The sequence below is a fragment of the Scyliorhinus torazame genome, chromosome 7 (genome assembly GCF_047496885.1).
Source record: "Scyliorhinus torazame isolate Kashiwa2021f chromosome 7, sScyTor2.1, whole genome shotgun sequence".
In the NCBI taxonomy this organism is placed as follows: Eukaryota; Metazoa; Chordata; class Chondrichthyes; order Carcharhiniformes; family Scyliorhinidae; genus Scyliorhinus; species Scyliorhinus torazame.
Genome location: NC_092713.1, coordinates 217,459,276 through 217,478,986, shown reverse-complemented (window position 1 = coordinate 217,478,986; position 19,711 = coordinate 217,459,276). Strand labels below are relative to the sequence as shown.

General features: G+C 42.2%; 1 protein-coding gene across 1 annotated transcript in view; it reads left to right on the top strand.

Moving 5' to 3' along the window:
• The window catches only part of ctnna1 (catenin (cadherin-associated protein), alpha 1), a 199,192-nt gene that overhangs the window by 31,428 nt on the left and 148,053 nt on the right, over window positions 1-19,711 (top strand). The window contains exon 3 of the mRNA XM_072512062.1: window positions 403-598. Within this exon, the coding sequence (XP_072368163.1) occupies window positions 403-598 (196 nt within the window). The remainder of the gene's footprint in view (window positions 1-402; window positions 599-19,711) is intronic.

Sequence of the window (19,711 nt, the reverse complement as noted above, 5' to 3'; positions counted from 1 at the left end):
TACCTACCGAACACCTCATTCTCACTAAGATTCTTATCTTCATAATTAAGTCCTATTTCTATAAATTCTTCCACTCTTAGCACATCTCTGACCCAACTTGCGTCAACTCTCAATTCTAACTTGGACATTGTTTACTGGCTTCCCCCAGTAAACAATGTCTTTAGTTCAAATGTTTTGGAATTGTCGTTGTAAGTCTTTGCTGTCTTGATCACTCATTCCCTGCTTGTAAAGCCCTTTCTAACACTATGTCTTTGGTTACTTCTCTTAATATCTCCTCTTGGCTTTGAACTTCACCTTGATTAGTTTCTTGAAGTGTTAATGATATATAAATGTAAATTCTTTCCATCGATCTTTCAATGCAATATCCATTTGGACTTTTAAGACCAAAATTGTACTTTGCAGGTGACAACCCTCGTTAACACCAGCAATAGAGGGCCATCTAACAAAAAGAAAGGACGTTCTAAGAAAGCCCATGTTTTGGCTGCTTCTGTGGAACAGGCAACACAGAATTTCCTGGAGAAGGGTGAGAAAATTGCCCATGAGAGCCAATACCTTAAGGAAGAACTAATAGCAGCTGTGGAGGATGTACGCAAGCAAGGCAAGTGTATTAACATTTGTACAAAAATGGTGGTGCAGGTGCTTGAGCATTTTTGCATCAGAAGTCATGCTGGCAAAGGCATGTGTAATATAATTTATATTTTAATACGCAAAATATTTATTCAGCTCGAACATATTGCTTTCAGCCAACACGTGTACAAAATCTTTTTTGGGAAATGAGGGCATAAAGAAAAACTGAATATAGAATGGCCCAGCTGGCACCTGAGGAAACTTAAGAAATATAATTGTAACGCAATTTGCCTATAACTCCTCATTTTGCTGCTTTGGGAAGGCCATACTATATTGTAGTATTTTTCCCTCCTTGGTGATTAGTGTTTTTGTACTTGGATCTTATTTTTCCTTTTAAATCAATGTCGGCTGACCAATGTTTCGACTCTGTCTTCATGACTGCACAATCTTTAAGAACAATCTATATTGAACTTAGTGAATGCTTGCTTGTGACTGGAAGTGTCAGGAACTTTTTCTTGTTTTTGTTTATCTTCCTTTGGGAATGACATGGTTTTCATTACTGCACAGTGGTGAAATTACGTCATAACATTGTGGAAGAGCATTATAGGAAACATTGTTCAATTTTTGTGCTGCAGTACTGGTTGGGAGATACCCAAGCTAAAGATGAATCAGTAGAGGTTTGAAGTTTGTGTTGCCTGAATACACATAATATTTAACCACTAATATTTCCGTCCCCAAAAAAAGTAAATTTCTTGTGCTTATGTTTGTGTCCTTCTGTTCTGTATCCAATGAATTATCCTCAAATAAGTTTGCACATCTCCCATTTGAAAGCTTCCATTATATGTCATTATATCAGTCTCCTTAACAAGAGAAGTTAAAGTTCATCTTCCTTTTTTTTTTCCTCTTGGCCCCTAACCTTTTTAACCTTCTCTAGCCCAATTACATCGTTGGTGTAGTAGGTGTTTCAGATCTGCACATAATACTTAATTGAGCCCATGATCTATGCAACGGCAGGATAACTATTGTGAGGGCAGGACGGTGGCGCAGTGTTAGCATTATTGCCTCATGGCGCTGAGGTCCCAGGTTCGATCCCGGCTCTGGGTCACTGTCCGTGTGGAATTTGCACATTCTCCCCGTGTTTACTTGGGTTTCGCCCCCACAACCCAAAAGATGTGCAGAATAGGTGGAATGGCCACGCTAAATTGCCCCTTGATTGGAAAGAAAATGAATTGGGTACTCTTTTTATAAAAAAAAAAAAAAAAGTTTTCAATGGATATCTATTGTGGCTGTACACTCTTATTTCTTTCATGAAATGTGTGCATTGTGGGAAAGGCTAGCAGTAATTGCTCAACCCAAATCGCCACTGCAAGCTGTGGTGTAGTTATACCCAAAATACTGTTGGGAAGGGAGTTCCAGGATTCTGACCCAGTAATAATGAAGGAACAGTGATATATTTTCAAGTGAGTGTGTGACTTGGAGAGAAACTTGTAGGGGGTAATTTTCCCATCTGTTTACTAGCCTTGTGTTTCGAGGTGGTGGGGCTTATGGGCTTACTGGGGTGGTGCAATAAGAGAACGCTTGGCAATTTACTGCAATGTATCTTTCAAGTAATGCATTCCGCGCGGGCGACACAGTAGCACAGTGGTTAGCACTGTTGCTTCACGGCATCAGGGACCAGTGTTTTATTCCCAGCTTGGGTCACTTTCTGTGCGGAGTCTGCACGTTCTCCCGGTATCGATGTGGGTTTGTTGCGGTTTACTCCCACAAGTCCCGAAAGACGTGCTTGTTAGGTGAATTGGACATTCTGAATTCTCCCTCAGTGTACCCGAACAGGCACCAGAGCGTGTCGACGAGGGGATTTTCACAGTAATTTCATTGCAGTGTTAATTGGATTGGATTTGTTTATTGTCATGTGTACCGAGCTACAGTGAAAAGCATTTTTCTGTGAGCAGATCATTTAAGTACATGAAAATAAAATAAAAAGAAAACACATAATAGGGCAACACAAGGTACACAATGTAAATACATAGATACCGGCATCAGGTGAAGCATACAGGAGTGTAGTATTAATTCAGGTCAGTCCATAAGAGGGTCGTTTAGGACTTTGCTAACAGCGGGGAAGAAGCTGTTTTTTATTCTGTTCTTGCATGTTCTCAGACTTTCTTATCCCCTATCCGATGGAAGAGTGAGTAAGCAGGGTGGGAGAGGTCTTTGATTATGCTGCCCACTTTCCCCATGCAGCAGGAGGTGTAGACGGAGTCAATAGATGGGAGGCAGGTTCGTGTGATGGACTGGGCTGTGTTCACGAGTCTCTGAAGTTTCTTGTGGTCTTGGGCTGAGCAGTTGCCATACCAGGCTGTGATGTAGCCAGATAGGATGCTTTCTATGGTGCATCTATAGAAGTTGGCAAGGGTTAGTGTGGACGTGACGAATTTCCTTAGTTTCCTGAGGAAGTATAGGCGCTGTTGTGCTTTCTTGGTGGTAGCGTTGACGTGGATGGACCAGGACAGATGTTTGGTGTTGTGCACCCCTAGGAATTTGAAGCTGTTATCTCCACTTCGACCCTGTTGATGCTGACAGTGGTGTGTACAGTACTTTACTTCCTGAAGTCAATGACCAGCTCTCTAATTTTGCTGGCATTGAGGGATAGATTGTTGTCGTTGCACCATTCCACTAGATTCTGTATCTCCCTCTTGTATTCTGACTCATTATTCGAGATCCGACCCACTATGGCCGTGTCATCAGCAAACTTGTAGATGGAGTTGGAACCAAATTTTGACACGCCGTCGTCTGTGTACGACGGGAGTATAGTAGGGGGCTAAGTACACGGCCTTGCGGGACCCCAGTATTGAGGGCTATCTGTGGAGGAGGTGGCATTGTTTATTCTTACTGATTGTGGTCTGAGGGTCAGAAAGTCGAGGATCCAGTTGCAGAGTGAGGAGCCAAGTCCTAGGTTTTGGAGCTTTGATATGAGCTTGGCTGGGATTATGGTGTTGAAGGCGGAGCTTTTGTCAATAAATAGGAGTCTGATATAGGAGTCTGATATAGGAGCCCTTGTTGGGTTCAGTGTAGGGCCAGGGAGATGGCGTCTGCTGTGGACCGGTTGCGGCGGTATGCGAATTGCAGTGGATCAAGGTGTTCTGAGAGAATGGATTGCTTCATGACCAACCTCTCGAAGCACTTCATTACGACTGATGTCAGGATGTGAGCCTACTTGTGACAATAATAATGATTATTATTATTACCACAACCATGTTGAATTAATGGTGGAGGGAATAAATGTTCAAGATGGTGAATGAAGTGCTGATCAAGCAGGCTGCTTTTTCTGGATGGTGTTGAGTTTCTTGAATGTTATTGGAGCTGCACTCATCCAGGTAAGATGAGGATATAGAATTCCTACTGTGCAGAGGAGGCCATTCAGCCCGTCGAGTCTACACCGACAATCTGAAAGAGCATCCTACCTAGGCTCACTCCCCTGCCTCATAGCCTCACTTAACCTAGACATCTTTAGACATTAAGAGGCAATTTAGCATAACCAATCCACCTAATGTTCACATCTTTGGACTGTGGGAGGAAACTGGAGCACCCAGAGGAAACCCATAGAGACACTGGGAGAATGTGCAAACTCCACACGGTCACCCAAAGCCAGAATTGAACCCGGGTTCCTGGTGCTGTGAGGCCACAGTGCTAACCAATGTGCCGCCACAGTGTTCCATCTATGCCTTGTAGATGGTGAGCGGATGTCTTCACTACTTCACTACAAAGCAAGGATGTTACCGGCCATTCACAGCCTTTGCTGCATTCGTTGCACTCTATAGTTTCTTGATAGCACATGGCGTGAATCAAATTGGGAAGCATTTATTGCCCATCCCTAATTGCCTTTCCAGAGGGCATTTCTGAGGCAACTAGATTGGAGTCACATGTGGCCAGACCAGCAGATTTCCTTCCCTAAAGGGCATAACAGCCTGCAAGAATCATGGTATTATGGCATCATTAGACTTTTAATACCAGATTTCTATTGGATTCATTCAGTGACAATACCACTAGGCCACTGCCTCCATTAAATTGATGGAGGATAATTAAACAATCAGATTGGCAGGACTTTGGACTTTTAAAATCCAGTTTTCCTTTAAAAAAAATTAAATTGAGTACCCAATTATTATTTTCCAATGAAAGGTCAATTTAGCGTGGCCAATCCACCTACCCTGCACACTTGTGGGTTGTGGGGGTGAGACCCACGCAGACATTGGGAGAATGTGCAAACTCCACATGGACAGTGACCTGGGGCTGAGATCGAACCCGTGTCCTCGATGCTGTGAGGCAGCAGTGCTAACCACTGCGCCACCGTGCCGCCCCAAAAATCCAGCTTTTTTAACAGCCACCTATTGGGCCTGTTGCTTTCAGATATGTCTTCACTGAATTCCAGATTCCAGCTAGTATTTTTGCTCTATTTTGCATTGTTCCTATAATTTCTTAGCTTCTTTTGGCTCCTTAAATTTATGACTTGACACAACTGTTAAATTGCATCGGTCAGTTGTTGACCCATTTTCTCCTTTTGTCGGTCTTCTCTTCCTCAATCCCGTTGCATCTTGCCATGTTGCAATTTAACCTCCCATATCTATTGTTAATACACTAAAAAAATAACTGCCTCCATTTCCACATGTGGAGTTGTAGGGTGATTTTCCTTTGCCTGTGCGCACTCAAATTCCAATGTATTCTACATGGTTATATTGAATATTAAAATAGTATGCTTCATAAGTGCTGGTAATGATTAATTGTAACTTGATTGCTGCATGTTTAAGATATGATTTGTTTTGTAAGAAAAAAATGTCATAGCAACTTCAGTCTTGAAAGACTACAGTTTGATAAAACAATATATGTCATTAATTTGGGGTGAGGGTAGTAGTGGAAAGAGTGCAAGTAATTGGTGAGCTATTGCTGCTTACTTGAGGTTATGACCTTAAAGCCATCTCTGGCCAATTCCCAATGCCCTTGTCATAACTGCGGGATTCAATGGCTTTTGAGTACTTGACATTTTGAATGCTAATGTCGCAAGTGCACGTACTTTCTGGTGAGGACAGATTGCAACAAATATCTTATTTTGACTTTTTGACTTCAGAGGATTGTAGAGATTTCACATTAAACGCATGGCAAATAATTTGCATGCATAAATTGTGACTGTTTAAGTGGCATTTTCTAATCTAAAAACTGTATAATACTGAATATTTAGTAACTTATCTGCATTAACATATTGTAGAGGGCTTTATCCTACAATAACATTCTGTTAATTTCTGCAACGAATTGTAGACTATGCCAATGATTGCTATGTCTGTATTTTGTAACCTAAACCTTGTAGTTAAAATGGTGTTCCTGACCTGACCTCCAAAAAATGTATATTGGTGGTCATGAACTACTAAGCACAAGGTCTTCAAATTAATGAGGATTGGTTCTGAAAAATTAATTCATGCAAAATGCTAAGCAGTAAATGCTCTGGAATCAGTATCAATAATAGCTTAATCTTAAACTATTTCAGAAAATGGTGTTTTTCATAAATAAAAACTTCAGTTTGGCTTCCCACATATTTTAAACCACTGCTTACAGCTCACTCATGAACTGTCGTTGCTATTTTTGGTTTGAAGGATAGATTGAAGTTTTTCTACTTTTATAAAAGCAAATACTGTAGATGCTGGATGAACTCTGGTCTGGCAGCATCTATGGAGAGGGAAACACAGATGTTTCAAGTCCATATGGCTTCAGAACTGAAGAGGGGTAAAATGTAATGGATTATGTAGTTGGAGTGGGTGTGGAGGACGTGGGCTAGAATAGAAGATCAGGGATAGGGCGGAGCTAAGGAGAGATTGACAAAGATGCCATGGATACAGGGTGTGAGACAAAGGAAGTGTTAATATTGATTTTTGCTTCCAATTTCCAACCCTCTCTCACCTTCCCGTGGTCCATCATTGACACTTCCCTTCCTAGACCTCTGACTTCATTACTGGCGATAGACTGACCAATACTCATTACAAACTCATTGAATCCCACCACTCCCTTGACTACAGCTCCTTATACCCTTCTCCCTGCGAGAATTCTATCCCATTATCTCCCTTCATTTGCCTCCGCTGCATCTGTTCCAATGAAGGCACCTTCAAAAACAGCGCTTGTGACATATCTGCCTACCAAGGTTTCTCCCTCACTGTAGTTGACCGTGCACTTGGGATATCCCACCCATCTCCCGCATGACTGCTCCCATCCCTCCCATGACAGGGTTCCTCTTTTATTCATCAGCCTCTGCATTCCAAGGATCATCCTCTGCTGTTTCCACAAACTCCAAAACACATCTGTCACTTAGTCTTCAGTTTTGTTTTCATTGAGAACTGTTCCCCTATTAACAAGTTCTGCTATCTTGCCTTTTTCCACTATCTTTCGTACTCAATGCAACTATAACACTCCCTTTGGCTTGTGTCCATGATATATTTCTCAATCTCTCCTTAGCTCCAACCTATCCCTTGCCACCTATTCTGCCTCGCCTCGTTCACCCTCTTTTCCCCCACCACTATATAATGCATTAAATTCTACCCCTCGTTCTGAGGGAGTCACATAGACTTGAAAAGTTAAGTCTGATTTTTCTCTCCCTACAGGTGCTGCCAGACCCGAGTTTTTAAAAAAAATATGTTTTATTCTCCTTTTTCACATTTTCTCCCAAATTTACACCCACCAATAATAACAATAATCGGTAACGAATGCAATGTCAATGCCCATATCAATAACAACAATCCCATCCTCCCAACCAAACCCCAAACAGCATCCCACATGTTAACAAAACAAATAACAAAAAGGAATTGGGACTCACCCATAGTCACCATTAACACATACAGTTCCCCCGCCCCCCACTAATGTTTGATGTAATCCAATTCTCGAAAGTGCATAATGAATAACGCCCATGAATCGTAGAACCCCTCCATCCTTCCCCTCAGTTCAAATTTGACCTTCTCGAGAGTTGAGCATTCCAGCAGGTCCCCGCCTCGCCAGGGCACAGGGTGGAGAGGTTGATCTCCATCCCAACAAGATCTGCCTTTGGGCGATCAACAAGGCGAAGGCTACAACATCTGTCTCCGTACCCGTTTCCAACCCCGGCTGGTCCGACACCCCAAATATGGCCTTCCGAGAGCCCGGGTCCAGACCTGCTGCGTTTATCCATCATTTTCTGTTTTATTTTTCTACTATTTTTTTTCTTCCACTATTTTCAATGCAATTTTAGAATACTCATTGCTTCACATGTTTGGCACTCATTGAAATTGTAAGTTTTAATTAATTCCTACCAAGGTGTTTCTCATTGGGGAAAATATATAGAGTGAAACTAGGTAATTTTTTAATGTGCATTATCAGATTATGACCCATCTTCCTATTTTTCATAATGTGATTACTATCAACCAAAATCAACTATACAGTAATTGTGTGAAATTGATATGATTTTGAACTTGCAAAACCTTGTAAGGTCAGACCATTTAATAATCAGAATTAATAGATACAGATATCAGGGTGAAAACCAATCATTTATTTTATTTTGCCTTTGTTTTACTTGATGACGACCTGAACTATAATGTACAGATTAAGGATTTCAAATTGACTTGTTAATTTTCATCTCTTTGTAATATGTTAGTAGTCTTCTGATGTAACTACCAAGTAAAAGATATGGCTTGTATCCTTGCTTCCTTGTTTTTTAAAAAACCCTTGTTCCGCTTTCAAAAGCCTGTCCCTAATTTAAAAACAGTTGGTAAGTCGTTGTATTTCGTACATCCGTGTCATTCAGAGTAGCTCATGATCTGCTAATTCTCAGCTGATTCAGCATTGACTTATGATGCTTCTTACTGGCTTATATACCGAACGGCAGCAGTGTGTTATCAATCAAACAAGAGGTTTAAACTTTAGCCCACCTTGTGTCATCTGTCCAGAATCACATAACAGTTACAGCACAGAAGGAGGCCATTCAGCTGGATCTGTGAAAGAGCAATTCATGTAGTGTCACTCTCCTTCCTACCTTCCGTAGCGTTGCACATTCTTCCTGTTCAGTTCATCCCCTTGTGATTTTCAGTACCTCTATCAAATCTCCTTTCAACCTTCTCTTTTCCACGGAAAATGGTCCCAACTTCTACTTTGCTCGAGTGGTGAGAAAAGTTTGCAATTATCCAATTTCCTCTTGTGGAATTGCATCATTAAATGTGCTTCTCGTCAATTTCCACAAGATCAAATTAATGATTCAAAGGTCTTCTCCTCCCAACTAACCTGCCTAGAAGCTCAGAGGCATGATTTTGGTGAAGTATTTTCAATTTTTTTTTAACATTCATATTTCCTTTTTTTTTACTGGTTTGAACTTGCTCTCTAATTTATGAACAATGGTGTTTCTCGATTTCTGTATCTCCCATAAGGTCAACGCTTGCTCCATTCAAGATGGAAAAATATATGCTTCTCTAATTTTTCCCTTTTTTAAATTCAGTGCTCGGTTGCTCTTGGATACTCTGGAAGGTGTTGTCTGCACTGCCTGTTAAATATCTCCATTGTCCGAACTGCACATGGTGCTTGATGCAATTTTACCAAGGCGCACTACAATTTTATCATTGGCTCCACAGTTCAGAATTCTACTCTCTTTGATTGTTGTAGTGCAGTGATTAGCGTGTAAGATTAAAGGCATGGGACTGGGGGTAATGTATTGTGATGGATAGAAAACTGGTTGGCAGACAGGAAACAAAGAATAGGAAAAATATCATTTTCCAAATGGCAGGCGCTGACTTGTGGGGTACCAAAGGGATCAATGCTAGGACCCCAGCTATTTACAATATATGTTAATAATTTGGACGAGGGAAAGAAATATAATATCTCAAAATTTGCAGATGACACAAAGCTGGGTGAGCTGTGACGAGGGTGCAGAGATGCTTCAGTGTTATTTGGGCAGATTGAGTATGTGACAATTGCATGACAGATGCAGTATAATGTGAATAAATGTGAGGTTATCCACTTGGGTAGCAAAAGCTGGAAGTCAGATTATTATCTGAATGACTATAGATTGAAAGACTGGAATGTGCAATGAACCTTGGGGGTCCTTGTACCCCAGTCATGGAAAGTAAGCATGCAGGTGCAAAAGGAGATGAAGAAGGCATGTTGGCCTTCACAGTGAGCGGATTTGAGTACAGGAGGGATGTCTTGCTCTAGTTATACACCTGGACCAAACTGGTAATATTCGGCGGGATTCTCCAGCCTCCCATCCACGTATTTTTTGGTGGCAGTAGGTGGCGTGCCATTCTCTGGTGGTGGGATTCTCTACCCCTGTAGGAATTTCCAATAGAAATTCCCATTGAAGCCACTCCACTCTATGCTGCTGCAAAACCATCGGGCGGGGATGTGTTGCTGTGGGACCAGCGAATCTCGCCACCAATGGCAGGCGAATCCAGCCATTGTGTGCAGTTTCATCAGAGGACGAATGTTCTTGCTACAGAGGGAGTCCAGCAAAGGTTTACCAGACTGATGCCAGGGATGGCGAGACTGACGTATGAGGAGAGATTGATTCGGTTGGGATTATATTCACTGGAGCTTAGAAGAATTGAGTGGGGAATCTCATAGAAAGCTATAAAATTCCAACAGGACTAGACTGGGTAGATGCAGAAGGATGTTCCCGAGATGGGGGGAGGGGGGGGTCCAGAACCAAGGGTCACATCCTGAAGGTACAGGGTGAACTATTTAGGACTGATATAAGGAGACATTTCGTCATCTTGAGTATTCAGAGTGTGGTATTCGCTACCACAATGCAGTTGAGGCCAAAACATTGAGGGCATGATTGGCTCGCAACGCCTCGTGAGATCCAACACGATCTTGTGAGATGTTGCGATGTAGGCAGGATCACTTTTTAGAAAATATGCATATTAGAGCGAAACAGCTAGTCTCATGTGCAAACTCAAGAGGTACCTGAGGCTTTGGGATTTATTCCCTTTGCCTTGGAGACCTTGAGCACGTGCCATTTGGTACTGGTCTCCACAAACTGGTACCATAGATTATCATAGAATTTACAGTGCAGAAGGAGGCCATTCGGCCCATCGTGTCTGCACCGGCTCTTGGAAAGAGCACCCTACCTAAGGTCAACACCTCCACCCTATCCCCATAACCCAGTAACCCCATCCAACACTAAGGGCAATTTTGGCCACTAAGGGCAATTTATCATGGCCAATCCACCTAACCTGCACATCTTTGGACTGTGGGAGGAAACCGGAGCACCCGGAGGAAACCCACGCGCACACGGGGAGGATGTGCAGACTCCGCACAGACAGTGACCCAAGCCGGAATCGAACCTAGGACCCTGGAGCTGTGAAGCAATTGTGCGATCCACAATGCTACTGTGCTGCCCATAAAAACAATACATCAAAGGGCTCAGATGGAACTGCACTCGTGGGGGTCTCCCATAGGATCGGAGGCCCTCAGCTGCATGCCCTTTGGGCAGTGGTGCCACCTGGGCACCCTAGAAATGCTGCTTAGGTGCCAGCCTAACACCAGGTGCCCAGATGCCACTGACAGCGGGCATGAGCACTGCCAGCATGTCAGGTTGGCATTTATGCACGCGCGATCAGGCCGGGGTGTCCTGCGTGGGTGTGAGGAGGGCAGGGACCCTCCCATAGTGCGACCGGTTGGGGGTGAGTCGCTACAGGGGTCTTGGCAATCAGGAAGTAATTTAGAAATGGTGTCACAATCTCTCTTTACACTGGAGCGTTCTGACAAGCAAGCTCCCCAGTGTACAAAACGGGACTATGTGCGGCCTCGGTCACGGTTTCCCAGCTGAGGCCCCACGCGAGTCGCTTTGTATACTCGGGTGTTTTAATCTGTCACTGCCCGCCCTCTTCAATCTTTTATTTTCATGTGTAATTCCTGGGCTGCCTCTTCAAATATAACTTCTCTTTATTTGAAAATCTGTGACTTCTGAAGCCAGGTTTTTAATGTAAATGAAAAACATTCGGGGTTCCGGCACCAAACTCTGGTGATCCCACTCACCAATGCCTTTTACATCTTGAGACAGCAGCCTAAAAGTACATATCTGCAAATTAATACTGCACTTATGTTTTGTTTCTTGTTCTGAACTGGCAGTGAAATATATTCTGGGGATTGTTCAGAATTGGGAGGTTGCCTCATATTGGCTATTGTACTTGCATAACTTTTTAATTGTGTTAGTGGCTGATGTCAGCAGGTCATGCTGGAAAATCATTAAAATATGTTCTGCTGGTACGTTCTTGTTGTCTTGGGTGCTAAAACAAAAGAGGGAAAATGATCAATACTTTGAGTCTGACAAAATATGGCACCTTTATCTCATCTGGTTGGTGACCTGCACTGTGAAGATCACTCCAATTGTAGAGAAAATACTGGAATCTGAAGCAGATTTAATTAACTTAGCCTCATCATACTATGATTTTCTAAGTCAATACTGTTTTATGAGAGGGGAGTCATGTTTGCCAATTTTAGATTTCTTTGAGGACGTACCTAGTATAGTTGATAAAAGGGGAACTAATAGATGTAGTATATTTGGATTTCTGAAGTGTATTTGATAACATGCCACATAAAGGGTTAATGTGTGTCATAGGGGTTCCAGGAGTTGGGAGAATACAATAGCATGAATTGAGAATTGGTTAACTGACGAAAAGCAGAAAATGGGGATAAATGGGGCATTTTCAAGTTGGCAGACTATAAATAGTGGAATGCCACAGAGAACAAAGTGCTGGGTCTTGGCGATTTCCAAACTTTATTAATGAACAAGACAATATGGCGGCACGGTAGCACAGTGGTTAGCACTGTTGCTGCACAGCTCCGGTGTCCCAGGTTCAATTCCCGGCTTGGGTCACTGTGTGGAGTCTGCACGTTCTCGCTGTGCCTGTGTGCGTTTCCTCGGGGTGCTCCGGTTTCCTCCTACATGTCCAGAAAGACGTGTGCACGTTCTCAATGCCTGTGTGGGTTTCCTCCAGGTGTTCCGGTTTCCTCCTAAATGTCCCGAAAGACATGCTGTTGGGTAATTTGGACATTCTGAATTCTCCCTCTGTGTACCCGAACAGGTGTCGGAATGTGGCGGCTAGGGGCTTTTCACAGTAACTTCATTGCAATGTTAATGTAAGCCTACTTGTGATAATAAAGATGATTATTATTAAATCTGAGAATGTATCTTCCGTGTGTTGACAATGGTGGCAGTGGAAGCTGAGGCCGACGTGTGGGTTGTAAAGAGATATGGACAGGTTAAGTGAATGGTCAAATAAGTGGCAGGTCGACTAAAATGTGAGGAAGCGTAGAGCTATCAGATTTGATTCCAAGAATAGAAAAGTTTCTCTTCTGAGAAACTTGGGACTGGATTCTCCATCGCACGGCACTGAAATCAGGAAATGTGATTGGGCGGTGAATCGGTTTTGACACCAAAATCGGTGCGGGTTCATGCCTAATCGCAATTCTCCGGTGTCTCGACAGCGGCGTCAATGCGTTCTGCTCCGCACGGTGTTATGGGCCAGGGTGCAGAGAACCCAAAGTGTATCATGGAGTTCACCTAACCCACAACTTTTAATAGATTGTGGTATGGGGTGCACACTGCCCACTCTACAGGTGTGGTACAGCAGAAATGGAAAAGTACTTTTAAAGCAAAACAATGTTTATTCTATGAACTCGAGTTACCCTTTTTAAAACATACAGTGAACATCTTAGCAACCATTAATTCAAATACAACCCCCAAAGAATACAACACTAAGTAATCCTTTAAGCTGCCCTTTTAACATCCAGAAGACTTAAAAAACAAAAACCTTTCAGCAGGAGCACATCAGGTTGAAGTCATTACTAACAGACGTTATTACGTTTAAATCACCAAAGGATCGATTTACATTCTTTAGATTACAAAGAGAGACTCTAGTACACCATCTGGCTGTGACTGCAGCTATCCAGCTCTGAAAACGAACCTAAAACACACCCTGCAGCAAACAACCTAAAACGAAAGTAAAAAGCTGACAAACAGCACAGCTCCACCCACATTCTGACATCACTGATAAACACCCATTTCTTAAAGGTACATTTCTTAAACATTCATTTCTTAAAGGTACTCTCGCATGACACCTCCAGAAAAAAAAATAAACCAATAACTTCAAGATGGTTTCATTTTTCACCTTTTCACTATCCTTTAAGAAATGCACATAGTAAATATACTTTTTTGTTTCAAAAAACAACACACGCAAACAGGTATAATAATATAGTCCATTTTTTTTTCGTCGTTCTTCCTCCAACTGAAACTGCTTCCGTTCATCACATTCATGACAAAGCATCGGCTATCACGTTATATCACATTTTGTGCACCTTTTAAATGCTGTCTAGCCAATTCACGTCTATTTAATTGTTCCGTAAAATTTGACACGTAATCCAATAATGTAATTTCCGATTTCTCACTCACCAATTTTTCCTTAATCAATTTAATGGTCCTCTTACCTCATGACCAAAAATTAGTTCAAAAGGACTAAATTTGGTTGACTCTTTAGGTGCATCCCTAATTACAAACCGTACAAAAGGAATTTCTTTATCCCAATCCTCTGTATAATCGTGATAATAAGCCCTCAACATTGACTTTAATGTCTGATGCCACCTTTGTAAGGCTCCCTGCGATTCTGGATGGTACGCAGTTGATTTAAATTGTTTTATTTGGAGGTAAAATTTGATCCTTGATCCGATTGTATTTCTGTGGGAATCCTCCACTATCTTTTTAGCAGTAATATTACGTACTGGAATAGCTTATGGAAACCTAGTAGACACATCCATTATAGTCAAAAGATATTGATTCCCACTTTTTGTTTTAGGAAGCTGTCCTACGCAATCAATTAGGAGCCTTGTAAAAGGTTCTTCAAATGCTGGAATGGGTATTAAGGGTGCTGGTTTTACCACTGCTTGAGGTTTCCCTATCACTTGACATGTGTGACATGATTGACAACATTTAACTGCATCTTTATGTAGTCCAGGCCAATAAAAATGTTTTGGGATTTTAGCTTGAGTTTTCCTTATTCCCAAATGACCTCCCACTGGTACCTCGTGTGCAACTCGCAACACCTCCTTTCTATACCCTACCAGCAATACTACTTGATGAACTTCTACCCACTTTTCATCCGCCTGCATATGTAAAGGTCTCTATTTTCTCATCAAGACATCACTTTTACGGTAATAACACTCTGGTATGCACTCAGATTCCTTTTCCATGTATGCTTTCTGATACATCCGTTTTATTTCTATATCTTTTTGTTGTAACTCTACCAATTTTCCTGAACTAAAAATATCCGCCACATCCCCCACCTATTCTTGTTCTCTTTCAACCATCTGATCAAAAATCATTTCTGATAATTGCACTTCAACTCCTTCTTCACTCTTTGATTTCTCTTCTTGTCTTAACCTGTGACTTTGCGACCTTGTTACTAGACAATCCGGAAAAATCCCAGGATATTCGTCCTTCATCACTTCAGTTGTCTGATTTTCCACTGGCATATCAACCACAGTAGGCCTCACTCCTACTTGCGATCCAGCTATATCATTACCCAAGATAAACTGTATTCCTGGTCAAGATAGTTTCTCTATTACTCCTACTACCACTTCACCACTCTTCACTGGACTTTCTAACCTTACCTTATATAATGGAAAGCTACTCCGCTCATCCTGAATTCCACATATTACCACCTTTTCTCGCAACATTCTTCCCAAACTACATAACTCCTCATCTCTTACCATTAAAGATTGACTAGCTCCCGTATCTCTTAAAATTGTGACTTCTTTACCTGCTCCTCCTGATACACATGAGTAAACTTTACCCACACAAGTAAATTCTTTAAAGAGATCTGGCATCTTCGTATCAATCACCTCTTGATCAGGGTGTACAATCTTTTGCACTTCCTTCGCTTGCCTTGGGCTTTCCTTTACCACTTTAACAAATCCTACTGTCTTACCCTGTATTACCACATCTGCCTTCCCAGTACTTTTCTTCAACCACCAACACTGTGACTTTATATGGCCCAGTTTACTACAGTGAAAACATTTGAAACTTTTCATTTCTTTTCCACCCTCCTGGATTTCCTTTTTATTCTGAGGTACACTCTCCATATTATCCCCCATCAGATCACCTTTACCTTTACCACTTGAGTATTTCTCATGTCCCCAGTTTTTATCCCTCACAGGCTGAAACTGATGTCGGAAACCAAGCTTTGATTTATGAACTAATTCATAATCATCTGCCATTTCTGCTGCTAACCTCACAGTTTTAACCCTCTGCTCTTCCACATGAGTTCTCGCTACATAAGGAATTGAATTTTTAAACTCCACCAAAAGTAGAATTTCTCTGTAGCTTCACACGTTTGGTCTATTTTCAAAGCCCTTATCCACCTATCAAAATTACTCTGTTTGAGCCTTTCAAAATCCATATATGTTTGACCAAATTCTTTCCTTAAATTTCTAAACCTTTGTCTGTATGCTTCAGGCACTAGTTCATATGCACCTAAGATGGATTTTTTCACCTCCTCATACATCCCAGATACCTCTTCTGGTGGCGATGCAAACACTTCACTAGCCCTACCTACCAGCTTTGTTTGAATCAGTAATACCCACCTGTCCTGTGGCAATTTTATTTGTTTAGCTACCTTCTGAAATCAGATGAAAAAAGCTTCTACCTCCTTCTCGTCAAACCTTGGCAATGCTTGGACATATTTAAATAGATCCCCACCAAGCCTTCGACTTTGTCACTCTTTCTCGCTATCCTCATCACTATCATCCAACTGTACGTTTCCCTTTACGTCTGCCAATTTTAACTGACTGTCATGTTTCATGGCCATTTTCTGAAGTTCAAAATCTCTCTCTTTTCTTTTTCCCTGATCGATATCTCCCTTTCTCTTTCTTTTTGTTCTGCTAGGGCTATTCTTTCTTTTTTCGTTTCTTCTCTCTCTTTTTCGCTCTCTCTCTTTTTTTCTCTCTCTTTCGTATTCAAGCTGCTTTAATTCGTTCTCGTGTTCCATTTGTTTAATTTGTAACTGAAATTTTGCCATTTCCAATGAGTCAAACTGTATCTCAGGCAACTTTAAATGCTTAGCCACCGCCATAATTACCTCATCTTTTCGTATTTTGTCAGGTAATGTTAACTGCAATGTTTTTGCCAAATCTAACAGTCTGCTTTTAGTCTCTGTCCGTAAGGCACTGCGTGTGACCATCTCCACCCCCAAAAACTTCAGAGCCTCTGAAAGAGCCATTGACAACAACACACTCCCTACTTAAACTAAAATACCACACCTGAAAAGCAGCCACAATATGCTCACCCATCACTGTCTTTAGGTTCACAAAGCCAATCCAATAGATAGAGTTTTATCCCGGATGAGCCCCCAATTTGTTATGGGCCTGGGTTTAAAGAACCCCAATGTGTATCATGGAGTTCACCTGACCCACAACTTTTAATTGATTATGGTATGGGGAGCACATGGCCCACTCTGCAGCAGTGGTACAGCAGAAATGGAAAAGTATTTTTTTAAAGCAAAACAATGTTTAGTCTATGAACTCGAAGTTAACCGTTCTGAAACATACAGTGAACATCTTAGCAACCATTAATTCAAATACAACTCCCAAAGAATACAACACTAAGTAATTCTTAAGCTGTCCTTTTAACATCCAGAATACTTTAAAAAAAAAAAAAAAACTTTCAGCAGAAGCACATCAGGTTAAAGTCACTACTGAGAGATGGTTTAAATTACCAAAGGATTGATTTACATTCTTTAGATTACAGAGAGAGAGTCTAATACACCTTCTGGCTGTGACTGCAGCTATCCAGCTCTGAAAACAAAACTATAAAACACCCTGCAGCAAACAACCTAAAACGAAAGTAAAAAGCTGACCGACTGCCCAGCTCCACCCACACTCTGACATCACTGATAAACACCCATTTCTTCAAGGTACATTTCTTAAACATCCATTTCTTAAAGGTACTCTCACATGACTGTACCGTAGACGCCGTTTTAATATCATTAACAGGCATGACCCGGTATTCTCTGGGGCCTCTGCGATTCTCTGCCTCCACTGGGGGGATTCCCTGGCGGTGGGTTCATTTATGCTTTCACAAATCATGAAACGGGCGCCGTGGCTGCTGTGGGGGTATGGAAAGTGTTCAATATTGCCATAGTGTGCAGATAGTTGTGCCACTGACTGAAGGGGGTGGGGGGGTGCTGCCAGGGCCAGAGGGAGTAGCAGGAGGTGGGCTATGGGATCGGGCTGGACAGGCACAGGACACCATTGCCGCAGCCTGCAAGGTAGCCATGTAGCTACACAAGCCGCTGACTGCCCACTGTGAACTTATTGCCGCGGGTCATATGGTTGTCCCTCAGGCCAGCCCTCCCCCCCCCGACCCCACAGTGACCTGGCCCCAGCTGACCCATCGGGCGTGCTCCAGCGCACCGTCTTGTCGGCTGGGGAATGAAGTGTGTATATGTGGCTGCATCTTGTCAGCTTCCTGAATGGCAGCCCCGAATCCAGCACCGTTTCTCATTGGAATCGATTGTGCTCCACGTGGCTCGCTCGTCAATGGTCACTAAATCCTGCCCCGGCGTCAACACTTAGTCTCAGGAACGGAGAATCCGGCTGCTGATCTTCCACGATGAACACCGAGACAAATAGTATGCTATTTATTGCAAGTAACCTGCGATTATCCCTCTCTCCAGTCACACTGTCTGGACCTGTAAAGACTCGCATTCAAAGTACCATCTTGCATCATTAACTTTGTCTGAATATGTGTTTATGGAACCCATCTAGTCACTCACCTGATGAAGGAACTGCTCTCTGAAAGCTAGTGATTCCAAACAAACCTTTTGGACTAACCTGGTGTTGTAAAACTTCTTACTGTGCCCACCCCAGTCCAACGCCGGCATCTCCACATCATGTTTATTACAAGGGGATAGGACTAAAAGTAAAGGGGAGACTTGCTAAAATTGTGCAGGGCTCTGGTGAGACCACACCTATGTTGTGTCCAGTTTTGGTTCCCTTAGTTAAGGAAGGATATACTTGCCTTGGGAGGCAGTACAGTAAATATTCACTATATTGGTTCCTGATGATGAGAGACAAAGTAAATTGGACCTTTACTGTGGAGTTTAGAAGAATTACAGGCAATCTTAATGAAATGTAAGGCGTCTGAAGGGGCTCGACAGGCAAGAAAGACACTAAGGTCCTCTACCCGGTTAGGGAATCTAGAATCTGGGGCAAAATCTCCGGATACGGGTCAATCATTTAGGATTATGATGTCGGGAAATGACTTCTCTTGGAGACTTGTAAATCTTTTGAATGATCTATTCCAGAGGGTTGTGATGCACCATTGTTGAATATATTCAAGACTGAGGTCCTTCCCTCCATTCGGCGGGAAGGAGAATGGGCAGGAAATTAGAGTTGAGGTAGAAGAGCAGCCATGATTGAACAGAATGGTGGAGCAGGCCCCAGGTGCAGAATGGTCTACTCCTATAATGTTATGAAACCGTTTATAATGTTAGAACACACTTTTCAGTTCCTTTACTGCTGATGCCATAAATCTCCTCACTCTCCCTGCCCATCCCAATCTTGATGTATGATTTTCAACAAGTAGTCAGCATAGGATCTTTTCAACTATCTTCCATTTCATTTCCAGCCTTTACCTTCATTGTCCCATTTCAAGCTAAAGGAGTTGACTTTCATCAAAACGTTGTTGAAGTCTTTTGGTCCTAGGGCACCAAACTGCGGTTTTCTTTCATTGACTTGGAATGTCTTTTGTTCAAGGAAAGCTTATTGACTGCCCAAATAATATAAATGTTACCTCCTGTGGCATCCACACCATTTCATTTTCTTCCCCAGCTCCTTTAGGCCTTTAATAGGCAAAGCTCTTGATTTGATCTCGTCATACAAGCCGCTGATCCTATTTATTTTCATATGTTGTGTCTCTCTGCCTTGTCAATCCTCCCGATGTCCAATGCTACATGAAAGCATGTAGAAGATAGCTATGATCTTGCTGAATATTGGAACGAGCTTGAGAGGCTATATGATCTATTCCTTACTCCTATGTTAGGTACTCCAGAACCCATCTGAAGCAGATTGGAAAATGTGGTTAATTCTTTGTATC